This window comes from Boleophthalmus pectinirostris, unplaced genomic scaffold, assembly GCF_026225935.1.
Source record: "Boleophthalmus pectinirostris isolate CB_2022bp ecotype Guang Dong unplaced genomic scaffold, ASM2622593v1 HiC_scaffold_12, whole genome shotgun sequence".
In the NCBI taxonomy this organism is placed as follows: Eukaryota; Metazoa; Chordata; class Actinopteri; order Gobiiformes; family Gobiidae; genus Boleophthalmus; species Boleophthalmus pectinirostris.
The window spans coordinates 19,567,385-19,582,385 of NW_026571018.1; the positions used below are offsets into that span (position 1 = coordinate 19,567,385).

Sequence of the window (15,001 nt, forward strand, 5' to 3'; positions counted from 1 at the left end):
GCAATTAGATATTTTTCATAAATCATTCAGCCCTAGTAACTCTTTTGATTTTAAATGTAGCTAGTTATATGCAAATATTATATTCAGTTACAAGTTGAAGTGCTGGTTTAAAGGTTCCGTATTACACAAAATTGACCCTTAAAATGTTGTTACGATAGTTGTTGCTTGTTTCCGGGTATGTCTGTGATGAGGAAACAACATTGTAACAATCAAAAAATAGCGTAATAAAGGCCCTTTAATAATCTACCAAAAAGTACAACTATCCAAAAACTCTCCTCCATTACAGTAATGTGTATTCGTACTTTTCCACCCCTGGAGACAGTCAAAGAGTCAAGGCCAGTCTGGGACACTGTGCTAGCCGATATCTCCACTTCCCATCATGCCTTGCTGCCATTACTGTTTCCTTGAGAGCGAGGAGCAGGGCCGATCATCCAAGAGTCCTGATGTACAGACAAGACAGCAGGTCACACAGATAAGAGCAGGCTCATATACTTTTAAACTGTCCTCTTTTTTCGGTCTACACAGTTTCACGGCTCTCGACTCGCCCCAAATCTGCTTAACAGCCAGCACTATAGAGAGGAGAGGGCTCAGTGCAATTTGGTTCGGTTTGTAACGCTAGCTCATTCTCTGTGATGTATAAAGCAATTACACAAGTCTGAGCTACTGTATTAGAGGCTTGAAGATAACAATTTGACATTTCTGTCGTCTTTCTTTAATCGCTGCAATATGATTTTGATTGATTTTTCAGCATTTCTGTATAAATCTGTTTTATCTGTTTACACCACAAATCTTGACTAATGTTTGTTTTTACAAATGAGTATAATTAATTATGTTTCTATTTGCTTATTATACTGCATTGTTCACTATAACAATCAAAGCACCACAGTAAGAACAGAATCTGCCATCATTTAAAGGTGCACTATGTAACTTTTCTAGTGGAGGGTTCTCTGTTTGTCTCCATGGAGATCGTATTGCTTTTGGAATGTTCCACTGTACTTCATTAAACTTCTGTATCGTGCGTTTATTTCATTGCCATTTTTTTATTTCTCAAACATACCTTGAAAACATGCATTCTTACTGTGAGTGGAGTTACCTCTCCGCTAATCTACGCTGTAATGTGTCTCCATGGAGATGAATACGTTTAATTTCATACTGTGGAACATTCCAGACAAAGCGATAACATGTTCAAGGAAAAGCACGGGTATTTGCCCCTTCACCGGTAAAGTTATATAGTGAATCTTTAAGCTGTGAAGTGTGACCAATAATAGACAAAAGTGCTACTTATTTGTGATGCAGATATGCGTAGAGTTTGAACTAAGGGAGAGATATTTTCATAAACTTCTTAACCTCATTTTACAGGACTGCACAAATGGCCAAACAAACCCGATTGTTTGCTCCAGTCATTTCATTATCTGGGTCACTGTCTGGACTCTAGATGGAGTATAATCTTTGACACAGCCTGTATTTTCAAAGTGTAATAACAACAAGCATCACATAAAAACATGCTTGCGCACCAATTTTACTGTGAAGCACCACGTTTTCTGAAGTTGTACTGCAGTAACCTTTAAATTCAATGAAACTCTCAATATAAGCACAGAGCAATGAAATGAATAGTGGAATAGTGCCGCGTAGAAAGAGGAGCTTAAGAGCCTCTTCTCTCTTTCTCATTGTAAAAACCAACTTTGCGAATCTGAAAACGTATGCAAAGATTTAGCCCATCCAGCTGCGACCTATGTATTATTCTGGGGGCTCTCTGCTTCGCTCCGCTCCATCTCCGCCATCTCACCTCGGGGGAACTGTCACTTTCTCATCAGTTAGTTACCGCGCGCTCATATACGGCGGGTTCCTGGTCGCCCCTCCTTCCCCCTCTGCCTCAGTTTCAAGGAGCTGTCGTCTCCTCTCCCACTCTTCGCAGCAGTTTCCTCACTTGACAGTTTCATCCCTGACACCCTCCATCTTGCAACTTTCCCGAACCTTCGCATTTTACACACACGCAATTTGTGCACAAGTTGAGTTTGTCTTCTCCCTTCTCTCCATTGCGTCCTTTTTTTTTTTATTTTATTTTTTTATTGTAGCCACCTCGCAACTGTCCAACTTGACTACAGATAGGACTGTTTCATTAATGCTCTATTGACTTTTTATTATAAATACTTTGTGGGACTTTTCCAAACTTTATATCTGTTTGCCAAAGTTGTGTTAGAATCAGTTATCATTACTAGTACGCCTGTCATGATAATTTCGATACCGGCCATATATTTTGGGGTTCAGTATTTATTGTGTGTACATTTTCTATGCAGAAGTGGGGAGTTTTTGTTTTTTATTTTTTGTAATATAATAAGATTTGACCTGTATAGGGCCGAATCGACTTGTATAGTTCATTCTACTATTTATTTGTTGCAGCTCAGGCCTTTTGAATGACACAATATCTAAAATATGAGATTAAATAGACTGTATTAGTGGCAGTAGTTTCAGTATTATCACTGATTGCAGTATATCTCTGTAGCAATATATTTAAAATATACATAAAAGTAACAATAAGTACTATTGCCATTTATATGCAATATTTACTTAAGATTAACGTAGATTTTAGCTTCAAGCTGCTCTTGTTTTATTTATGAATAGAGTATTTAAAGTGCACCTTCTAAAATGGGGCTTCTGAGGTTTGCATCAGAGAAATAAAATGGGTATTTATTTTTGTCGGTGACCTTAAAGCATTTCTTGTGCATTGTACATGTTCTAAAAAAGTGTCGACTAAAGCATGTCATGTGCATCAATTTAATCGACTTAAAGGAGGTGTGGCATAACACTGTCAAAAGCTCTAGAAATAATAAAACTACATATACAGAAAAGTACTAGTAAACCGCATCTTCATGAGACAAAAAAGACAGATTTAGCTCCAGCAAACTGATTCCACTCCCTTAAATCCTAATAAACAAATTGGTTGACAAATAAAACTTCTGGTCATATAAGACACTGCTGACCGGTTAATCGATTCTTTAACTAGACACTAAACACGTACTGCCCTTGTCTATAAAGTACAAACAATGAGTTTTATAAAATGGCAAATCATACTTTTTTATTTGTACACAGTTTAAACTTAGACAAGAGAAATTAACACAGTAGCTCATAGCAAAAACATAAATGGTAATAATAAATGAAAAATAAGTAGAAAAACTAGTTCCACATTGTATTCCAAATTAGGGCTATAATTAAAATAGAAATATCAAACAGCCCCGCTGGACATGATGTCGTCAGGTCTACATTGTAGCCCCCCACACCCCCCGCCCTCTTGTGGTGGGACAAAAGCTGTGGTGGTGGTGATGTGTCATTCCTCGCTAACATGCACAAGAGCCAAGGCCTTTTTCACCTTTTCTTTTGACATAACACTCGGCTTGGTATTCAAGGGTAGAAAGGCGCGCTCTGTTCGCTCCTTCCTGCTTCTTTTCTTTCTCTCGCTCCCATTCAGCTGCGCGCAAAGAAAAGTAATTTCACCGTGTGTGTCCCTGAGAGAATCAACGCGCACAAGTTGCATTGAATTCCTACTGCAACATTTTTTTTCCCCTTTTTTTTCTCATTCTTGGCTCTATTTCAGACCCATAACCTGGGGGTAAACATGCAATTAAAATAACAGCAGAGCGCTCTCCTCCACCCTCCTCTCCTTCAGCTGTTAGCATTGTACAACACCACGACTCGCAACCCCCTAATTACTTTAGCTTTTAATTGCTATACAGAAAAATTTCAACTGTGTTTTCTCACCTTGGATTTTCTTTTACTCTCGCTAATTTTTCTATACCTCCTCTAATAGGCTTATTTTTGGTGCGAAACGCTTCCTATGTATTTGCACATTATTTACAGATAGTTTCCAGTGGTGATGGACTAATTTAGGTACCAAAATGTCTGAAACACATTTACTCCCCATATGCTTTACTGCACATAATGAGGGTTTGTAGGATCCAACCAGTATGGAGTCTTCACAAGATTTTTCACACAAATTAGATGTAATGTCTGTCTATAATGTGATCCCAGATTAAAGGCAACACTGTTCAAATATATATCGCACATATTGTACATCTTGCTTCTGTGTAGGGCTGAGAATCACAGGGTTGCTCACAATTCGATACGATACACGATACATTGCTCATGATGCGATATTATCACAATATGGCGATACATGGGATAATCAGTATGGTATTCTACAATATTATTTTAAAGAACCAAATACATTTTAATAACAGTATTTATTTGTTAAACCACCACCTGTGAATATGTCAAGTGTATAGTGCAAACAAGTTTCACTTCTCTGAAGAAACATCAAAATTGTAGCATTGTCACAAAATAATTTTAAAATACACATAAAATACTCTTGGTGACATATATATTGATACAACAGCCCACAATAGTGACACTGTATCACCAAGTTTAGTGTCACGATTAGGGATGTAACAATGACCGAAATATCGTGATATCATATCGTCAGAGTTCTCATAATAATATCATGGACCATTACAATATATCAAATTACAAAGCTCTTTGCTTAAATTAAGAGTTATAGTGCAACAATAGCAGCAAAGACAGGGAACTACATAGACCATGATCCTGTGCTCCATTTCGGTGTAGACTATAAGAAGAAATAACATTTCTAAGCACTTTTAAGTCTTATCAAGGCATTTTAAGAGGAAAAAAGTAGCATATTAACAGTTCTTTTGCCTCCACAGAATGTTGCAATAAATATCGGACCGTGAGATGCATATCGTGAAAATATAGTACTGAGATTTGGAAATTGTTACATCCCTAATCTTGAGCCTCCCCACCATATCGTAAGCTTTCCCACGGTATTGCAATAAATATGATATCGTATTGTGAGACTTGGATATCGTTACTGCTTATGTGCAGTCAGTAAAGCAGAAAGCCGCAGTTAGCTATTCAAAATGACAGTACTATTGCTAGCTCTGTTGACGAACGATCTTAAGTAATCATGTTAATGGGATCATGTCTGTGAAATAGAGCTGCAATTTGAATCGTTGTCATTATCAATTTACAATTATTTCGGTAATGGGACGTTCTCTGCAAACAAAACATATTTTAATGGGTAAAAAAAATTTCTAAGTGTGTAGTTTAAACCTCTCATATTAGTTTAGCAGTTCATTTTCCAAAAAGAGATTATAATTCTGATCTAAATTGTCACTTGATTATGTGATTATTTGATTGTCAGACCAAATAAGTGTATTAGTTGTCAGTGTTTTTTTTTTATATACATCCTATACACATAATATAATTTAACCATTTTACTGAAACCTAATCTGATTATTTCAAAATGTATTTACAACTCCTTTATTGCTTTTAAAATCAAAAATTTTTCAGCCGCATTCTATCACCTTGGATTTTACCCTTTCCATTGTTGTTGTTGCTCTATATTCCCATACATCATCTCCTAATGAGCTTATTTTCAGTGTGTCCTCCTCCTCCCATTTTTTTCCCACATTACCACCACTGAATATTTTAACCAATAATCTCAAATGCAATTAGCCTGATGCAAAAATGTTCCCAATGAATGCTGATCATAGCTTACGATATTGATCAAAAGACACAGCACTGAGCATGTGTAATTTGGTTAATGGCTTCCTCTGCATCCCTCTTTCCCATTTTGCTCTCGGAGGAATGAAAAGGGAAAAATATAGGTCAGCTTTTATGGGAGCAATTTGACACATGACACAAGCCATGCGCATCCAGTCCTGCTTTTGTCAGCGAGCTTTTATTTGTCCATAATGAAACGCACTGCAGTCATTGGCACACTTTTTATTGGAGCTCTATATAAGTAGCTGGTGGATACTTGCCTAGTCACGAAGGGAGTGGGTATAATACTTAGAAGAGCTTGGAGCGTCTGTCTGTACTGGGCTGATAGTGTGGTAGACACTGGCTTAGATCCACTGAAGGCCCAGCTGGGTCAGGGTAGCCCCCCATCCCAAAACAGACATGACACTGTTTCCACTGCGGACATGGGGAGCTGGGCCAGTGGGCTTCTTTTCTATCCAAAGCACATGAGTCAATCCCTCCATTCAGAAGAGATGCACTGCTCTGTCACTGTCAGATGGTAACCCAGGCTGACATCCAGGAGTTATAGTTGGTCTTTCCTTTCTTAGGACTTTATTAGAGTTGTCATGAATCACAATATCAAATTTTAATGTCATGATTGTGTTTATAAATGTTTGTGGTAATTCTCTTGACAATAAGGCTTGACAGCTTAAAGGTACATTATGTAAATTTCTGGTAGAGGGTCCATTAAATGTTATTCTTCATGGAGATGTTAATGCTTTGTCTAGAATGTTGCATTAAACATTTCTATGTTCATGGAGAGGCAAACCTGCTCACAGTCAGAATGTTTTTCTAGATATTTTTGAGGTATAAAACCACCTGTAATTGAATACATGTAAACTGCTGTTTACATGCTGCTGTAATGTCATACTGTGGAACATTCTAGGCAGAGCAGTAACGTATGCATAGAAAAAAGCAGGTGACTACCAACCAAAAAGTTACGTAGTGTACCTTTTAAAAAAATTAAAATAATAATTTTGACAAGTATTGGCATTGTGGTTTGTGATTTATGTATAAAAAGTAGGATTTTATTCAGTGTGCTCCTTTCAAAAATGTCTTTTGAGGAAAAGACTGGAATAAGGACTGATGAACACACAGCAACTTTGTTCAAGTTGCCGACTCAAATTGCGATTTTGATTGTGTTATACTGTGCAGCAAACAACAGTGAAATCTGAAATGTGCTTTCTTTTACACCAAAATACCATTTCTCTATGTGACCAGCTCTATGTGCTCAATCTGTCTTTGTGAAAAAGTTATTGACTCAAACAAAGCAGATAAAAAAAAAAACACTTTTAGGCTTACTATTTTGAAGTACAGAATGGATTTAATGGATTTAAACTTAAATAATCACAATTATTAGAGTATCTGAATAATTAAGGAAGGATGCAGTTGGTAAAATATTAAAGTTCTCAGTCATCTAGTTTCAAAACTTAAAATTGTGGTTTTGGTTTGCTTGCTTCTTTGCATTGCTGCTGTTGTTCTTATCATTTTATCTCTATTGCGGTTTCTGCTAAAGGGGTGTAGGCTTGTATTTAATAGACACTTTTCTACATTTAACCATCAACCCAATCTGGGTCAATCAGGAACAGTGAGTGACCTCCAGATCCAGAACCAGGATCTCAGTCCGCATTGTCTAGTTATAAGATTAACTACTGAGCATGTCTTTGTGTTTTGTACACAGTTTTGCATGATTTTGAAAAACTTAAAGTATGCTTGTTTAGTATGAATAGTATTTTCAATAAAAAAGTTTAATTCTGCATTCTTGCTGCTCTTGGTTACTGTGTTACCTTACTGTTCAAAGTGGTCCTTAAAGATTTAGAAGCTCTATAAAGTAGTTAAAACCCATTCATGTGACTAACTGACATCTATAAAACTGAAGAAGGCACTATTAAAAAAAGTCAAAGGTCACCTGGTTTATGAAAGGTGACATTTCTCTTTGGTGTATGAGACAAATGAATTGATGTTGAAACTATAATGACTGCGACATGTGTCTGTTTATAGAGCAGTGGTCAGGTGCGGACAGACTGGGCTCAGACAGTGGGGTGTGTGTGTGCGTGTGTGTGTTTGTGTGTGTGCGTGTCTCCTCCGCTCAGTGCTGTAAAGCAGAGTGTCAGCTGGGGCATTACCATACGCTGACCTTTGTCTCCGCACTCCCCACTGCATGCGTTTCTGACATTCAGGGTGCTGCGGGGGGTGCGGGTGGTTGCGGGGGGTACAGTGGGTGGGGGGCACGGCCTGTAGGCGCCTCTTCGCCCAAAGCTGTTGATGTGAGTCGTCTTAGAACAAACCCGCTGACACTTTATATGCTGCTGTTTTCACTTTTCCCCCGCACCATTTTACTCTCCTGTCACCGCTTCGCTTTTGAAACCTCAAGCAAAGACACATTTGTATTTGATATTTAGTTTTTCTTCTGCCCCAAACCTGCCTGTTGTCAGAGTGATTTCTGTTATCTTCCTGTGAAATCTTGGCATTCTGATAAATGAGAGCAAGTAGAAAATCTCGCCTGCTGACATCAAGGCGCTGTGTACCTAAAATCCTTCCAAGGCCCAGCAAAAGAATAACATATCAGGCCAATTAAAGATAATGCATGGTGACACATTAAATGGAGGGCAGGGATTGCTGCCATATGGCGGTCCACGTTATAAATCAGAGTGCGGCCAAAGTGAGAAGGAGGAAGGGGCAACAGAATCCATGACGCAGCATTAGCTCTAGATCAGGCCCAAATCCAGGTGTGTCTCCTTCTCTGGCCCCCACTGTCTGTCTGTTGCCTTTCCCCCTCTCCCCCTGCCACCAGCCCCTGCAGCACCCTAAGGTGCAGCGCTCCCGGTACCGCTGTAGAAGTGGCAGCTTCATTAGGCCTTGTTTTTTCTTTTCTCGCTGGGAGGATTTAAATGAGCTGTCATCCTGACCTTTTTGAGCTTCTGCTTTTTAAAGCAGGTTGAGCCCCCTCCCAGCCCAAAGCTCCCGTCTGCTCTCCCTCTGCCACTGCACCTTTCTCTTTCACTTTGTCACTCTTTCCTGCACTTGTCTCTGTTTCCCCGTGGGGGGCGAGACACTTTTAAGCCTTCACCCTGCGGCAGACATTCATGCCAAGGTTGTTGTGTGGGTAATTGCCTCTCATAGACGCTGTTTGTCTGTGCACACTTGTGATGCCATGCTGCAGAGGGGGAGGGCACAGTCACTGTAGACTTAATTTGCTCCTGACTGATCCTCAGTGCTGATTAAGCATCTGTGGTGTTTGGAAGACGACGCAAAGCCAAGTGGAGCGTCTCTAACATTTCTGCCTTTCTATTACATCAGGTGACTGCACAAAGGGCCGCGGCTGTACTCACTTCTCTGTAGCTCGTGTAGCGGGCTACATTGTTGAATATGCTCAAATAGAGGGCTGTTTGTGGTGTGGAGAGCTGCAGTATCGATCAGGGCCACACTAACTTGTCAGCGCTGCCTCTGGAGTGTGTTCTTTGCCAGTGTACAGGAGTCATTAATTTCCTCCGCCTCGGTCTGGTGAGAGCTCAGAGCAGGCTGGGGTCCGGTTGCTCAAACATGCAGTGGATTTAAGCCCCAGGGCCCCTCTCTCCCTCTGCCCGCTTCACTGCAGCACTTTGATGTTTAATTGAAGTTGTTATTGGCATCAAATGTCACCTAACCCAATGCTGCAGGTGTGAATCAGATTCTAATTGAAAGTAACTGTGTCTCCCTGAGCCCCAGGTCTGCAGAGATGTGGGGCTGTGGGTGGGTATTTATCACACTGTGGGGACTAAAATCTGTACACACTCACATCAGATCCCCATGACTCAAATCAGCAACATGGTTTAAATTTAAAATGTGGGTTTAAATGGGTTTGGTTACTAAACTTTAAGTAGTGACTTTGGTTAAAGGGTCTGTACCCAATTTCTTACCATGTATTTGAGCAAAATTCTTGTCCCAATACATATATTTTGTAAAAGCAGCCCTTGAGGTCAAAATAAGTCCAAAGTCCATCTAATTATAAAGAGTCAGAGAATCAGGAAGCACATGGTTAGCATGCTAGTTGTTGTTAGCATCACCATGACAGCAAAACTCTGGCCTCAAAAAGTTGTGAAAAGCACTTATAAATGAATTGTGGTGAATACTTAGGATATCAGATAAGTGAAGAATAACTTTCGACCACTACAAACCATTTAAAATTAACTAGTTGTGATTTTAAATAAATTTTAAAAGAATAGTAATCAGGTACAGCCTTTACTCTGGCCTTTACGTCTTACTGTTATTTATTTAATGAATGAGACAGGGACAGTGCACAATATACATTAAACTTAACAGGAGAGATGCATTGTACCAGATTGTAGCACCAGTGCTAATTTCCACCTGTAGTCCACCTTTGTATTTAATTGACCTTAGCTATCAGCTATCAGCTTTTCTTCCTGGAGACCTATGTAGCATGTTTTGGGTTACTTGCAGATTTCCTGTTACACCAACTTTGACAATTGCAGTGTGTATTTGACCAAAGCAATGTAGTTTCTTGTGGCTTCATGCAATGAAACACTCCTCCAGACCGCCACGTTGTCTGGGAAAATAGACTTCTTGCTTAGATTATAATGACTTATTTAGTCTTGTGGGACCTGACTTGCAGTTGTATCCAGTGTTAAGGTTACGATCAGTCTCCAGAAAAGTAATGCAAGTCGATGAAATGTCCCCAAGAACGATGAAAACCCACCATGAGTGTCCTGGTGTACTGACCCCCTCTCTCTCTTCTTCTCTCTCTCTTCTTCTCTCTTTCTGTCTACAGTGTGAGGAGCAGTGCGTGGCCCATGTTGCATTAGTGTGGCTGTGAAATGCTGGCCTGTCTGCCAGGGCCAGGTGACCTCCCCCTCCAGCTTCTCCCCCACACGCAGATGAACACTGGACTTCAGAAATGTAAGTACTCTAGCCCCAAAGTCCCACTCAAAACATTGAACTGCACAAAAGTTTGGGTTTGCATTCAAGAATCCCTATAGTTTAAAATGGAGCTCAAGACAGGTCAGACTTTGCTGATTGGACTGGAACTGGACAGACTGGAATTTGCTGATTTGTTGACCTGGTTAATATATTTTTTAACTGCTAGGCCTATCCACAAAAACTGGTACAAAGTTCGATGTCTTTTCTGACAGCACAAATTAGCAAAAGTTAGATTATATTTTTACAATAGCTTCAGAAAGTGGTAGCATTATTCTGCACCAAAGACATGACTATTGACAGCTAAAAGGACTTGAAGCCATAAGATTAATATTGGAAATGTATGAACCTAATCTCTAAAAATAATGATACAGACATTTGTGGATTTTCTGTTTGGATATTTCTATTAAAAAACTAAATGTATATAGGCCCCTGCCATCCATATGAAATATTACCATCAAATGCAACCTGTTCCTGCTTATTGGTGTGTTCATACTTGTCCATTTAGCCCAGTTTGAGTGCAAATTGCAGACTTGGTCTAGTTCAGCCTATCCCTGGTCTAGTCCTGGGTTTAGTTTGGGGTTTAGTCCCAAGTTTAACATGGTGATTGAGCAAATGTGAATGTCAGTCACATTCATTCCTTCAGCCCTGTATTACAGTCAGAAATCAGAAATATTGTTACAGCCCCAGATGTCTGGCCTGCATTCACTGTAAATTAGGGTTAGCTGTATCATTAATCTATAGCTAAACTTGGCCACCTTGTTTCAGTCCCCACCTCTGCAGTCTGGGAGACAGAGGAGTACCATTCTCTTGGACTAAAAACTGCAGTAGTGCCAGCTTTTGTGATTGGAGCATTTTGGCCTCCTTTCACTCAGGAAAAGTCAAATACTGTGAGACTCTGACAGATTGTAGAGGAGTTTTTTTGCCCTGCTGAAATCCAACATCAAGCGATTTTAAGACACAATCTGCTGTCCGGGTCCAACACACAGCTCACAGTTGGCCTGAGTTGATTTGCAAGGCTGACAAACTAACACCAGTATATGCCATTTATTTTAACCTGCTTTAGATATTTAACTTTAGTTTAATTTTAAGTTTTTCATTTTGCTCTATGGACAAAGATGCAGACCTGTTGCTCCTGTATTCCATAAATGCACTTCATTATTGGATTGTTTCTATTTTGCCTGAAGGCTTGCTCAGCTGGACAAGATAGAGTATAACCAACTTATGTTTATACATTATGCAATATCCTCAGAGAATAAAATTGAGAACGTGCTTGCTTACTTTAAAATAATTCAGCATTTAAATATAAATGAATACGAGTTACCATGGAGGCATAATACATATATAAGTTTTAAGATTGTCTGAAAACCTAAAAAAAACGTAAATAGATTTAAACCACATTTTCAGCGGCCTGTGATCAATACAAGCCTTCAAGGTTCTGTTTAGGACAACAAAAAGGTGAGAGTGAAAAACTGAAAAACTGTTGCTAGCTAATGCTTGCGACTGTATGTTATCTGAGAGGGACTTGTTTACAAGCACAGATCAGCTCACCTGTTGTAGTTCCAACTAAGTTAGTTCTTTCTTGCCAGATTCTGTTAAAATAAAAATCAGATTAAAGTCTAACAAGCCTCAGATTCTTGCAGAGCAGTGCCTACAGTTAGCATCACACCCCCAGGGAATTTTGATGACATCAAAGTATCAGTAATTAAAATCATACTGTATAAAGACTATGCTAAGTTTGGTGTATTCAGTTCCTAAAACTGTCCTTTGCCCTGCCTGCTTCATCAGGAAATGCAGTCCTAACCTGACCCATTTCTGCAGCAGTTTTCCTTTCTTTTTTTGTAAAAATGCTCCAGCTCATCAAGACTGTAATTTCTGAATCACAGTAATCAGCCAGCCCCCAGGAGATCAGCGAGCGCATGGGAGTCTGCTAAGAGCCGCGTCTGTTGCCTCAGCCCGTGCAAGCTACTGACATAGTGCAACCATAGTGCAGTTTTCTCCAGTACGAACAATACTAAAGTACTACCAATAATCTGCTCCGCTGATGGGACCAGCAGCAAAAGCAAATGAGTGTGACATGATCAATCAATTTCAATCCGTTTTTCCTCTGATTCTCATAATATCATTAAAGGCGCTGTTTTTCTCTCAAAATCGTTATTTAGTTATTCCACACTCACCTAATGCTTTCCAAGCTTCCTAATTATTCAAGTAATGCGTTTATAAGCTAGCTCGCAGAAAAAGCGACTGATGGTATGATGCAAAACAGATTTTATGTAATTACATGAAATATACCTAGTCTTAGATTCAAAGGCTCCTTTCCCTTGAACAATTCTCAGTATTGGTTAGAGTCAGTATAACTTGTCTCTTTTGCATTTTTATTCCTCAAAAATACCCTGAAAAAACATGTATTATTACTTTGAGCGGGGTCGCTTCTCCGCAGATCTGACCCGTAACTTGACCTGGTAACATCACTGGCGTATCTCCATAGAGATAGGTTTGTTCAGTACTGTGGAACATTTTAGGGAAAGCAATCACAAGAAGTTTCGTAGTGCACCTTTAATGTGTTCCTTCCTTCCTTCCTCCTTCCCTACTGTCCCAAGACCTGAAGATGGGAGTCATTTTAAAGTGAGACGCTGCAGACTGCTGTCAAGGCCAAAGCTGCAGGAGGAATCACTGCTTTACTGACTGTGAAATATTGGAACTGTTGGAGGAAGAGTTCAGGTGCACAGAGAAACACAAGGCCGCTAAAAACCTCCAGGCGGAATGACTCAAGTACCAGGAAGTGACCTTAGCATTCACTTCTCATCTACAGAACCAACAGTGACTGCAGCCAGACTGATTTCACATCACTGTTCACACTGAGATCAAAAGCAGCCATCTTCTGCAGTCTTTATAATATTTTTCATTTTAAAGGCCCTGTGGTTCAGCTCTGTTCAGGAACTCTAAATGTGCTGGTTGTGGGAAAGTGGATTCATATGTCAAATTTGATGCTAAAGCTTTAGACCTAATTTCCTGCTCTTGTGTGAAAATCGCATTTTATAGCAGCATGAGCCCCTGCCCCCTGCCACTTTAACCTTGTTCAATAAAAACAGTAGTTTGAATAAGAGAAGCCCTAATTAGCGCCTGCTGACTGTGCACTTGTGCTGCAGCTAGCTAGCTAGCAGCAGGGTAATTAACACATGGCCAGACTGGCCTCTTTCCCCGCTCTCTCCCTGGGAACACGCTTAGCTGGAGATCTGAGAGATGATACGCCCGTAGCCACCAGCAGCCGCCTACAAATTTCACTCGTATCCTGATTAACCTCTCCTTGATGCTGTAAGCTTTTCAGATAATCCAGGTTTTAGGTGCAGGTTAAAATGCTAACAAGCTATACTCTTGGATACTTCATATTTTTATTTCTTTGACAGGGAAATGCAGTCACATAGTTACAAGCAGAGCATGGAGCTGATGCCACACATACAGAGTGTATAGCTAGTGCTAATTCTCAACTCCTATAGAAGTCCTAATTAACACCCAGTGGTTGAGAGCTACACCAAACAGTAAAATACTGATTTACTGCAACTCTTTGATGTTGTAATAAAACCTTCATCCTAAAGTTCTTGTTATATTATTGTTTGTAGACTTACAGAGACAGTACAGAGATTGAACAGCAAGTAGGCCTGTAGTAGCTTTGTTGTTTGTCACTCTGTATCCTGCTGCTACCCAGATAATGAGATAAAAAGTATTTTAGGAAGAACTGAAGTGTAAATGTTTGTGTTTGATATGTATTAACTTTCCTACTTGTTAAGGTTCATTTGACTGATCTTTCATCCACTTAATTTAAATAAGTATTAATTGATAAACAAAAAACAGCATCAGTTGTTTGTCCCTATAACTGTCATGTGAAAGTGAAGATCATTAATAATGACCTGAGCTGAGAGGTCCATCCTCAGCAGGTCTGTGGGCTTGTGTCCGAGTGTCGGGTTATCTGTTTGCTTACAGCGGCGTTTATTCCTCCACACACATTAGGTGTGGGTGATGGCGTCTTTGGCCCAGACCTCTGCATTAATGAGGCTGCCATCAGCAGCTCAACACTTAGTCACAACAGCCCCTGTGTGCCACCCGCTCGGCCCAGCACATCTCTGCCCATTGTTTCCTCGCACAAATAAAGCAGGAATTAATTAGCCAGTTGGCACGACTTGTGGTGCGCCATGTCAGCACTCACAGCTCAGCTCGGCCTGTTGTGAGCGCAAGCAGAACAGCTCCGGCAGCAGGAGACCGCAGACCTCTGCCAGACATTCAGACAGTTCAGTTATTGCTCACTCGACAGCAGCGCCATCGCCAAAGTGCTGGAGAGATGACATCTTTTTACCTGCTCTGAGAGGGAATTTAATCAGGGTGGTCAAAGTGGGTCAAACTGACAGTCTGGTGAAGGCTTAGAAACAGTCTGGCAGTCTCTAAAACAATTACTACATGTATTGTGTTCCTGAAGAAGTGAGAGTTAGCACGCTATCAT

At 40.0% G+C, this 15,001-nt stretch overlaps 1 protein-coding gene across 4 annotated transcripts in view; it reads left to right on the plus strand.

Moving 5' to 3' along the window:
* fam222ba (family with sequence similarity 222 member Ba) overlaps window positions 1–15,001 on the plus strand; it is a 47,846-nt gene that overhangs the window by 29,012 nt on the left and 3,833 nt on the right. For all 4 annotated transcript variants that reach the window (XM_020930246.2, XM_055148886.1, XM_020930245.2 and 1 more), the window contains one exon: window positions 10,361–10,488. In XM_020930246.2, coding sequence (XP_020785905.1) covers window positions 10,407–10,488 — 82 coding nt within the window. In that variant the 5' untranslated portion in view covers window positions 10,361–10,406. The remainder of the gene's footprint in view (window positions 1–10,360; window positions 10,489–15,001) is intronic.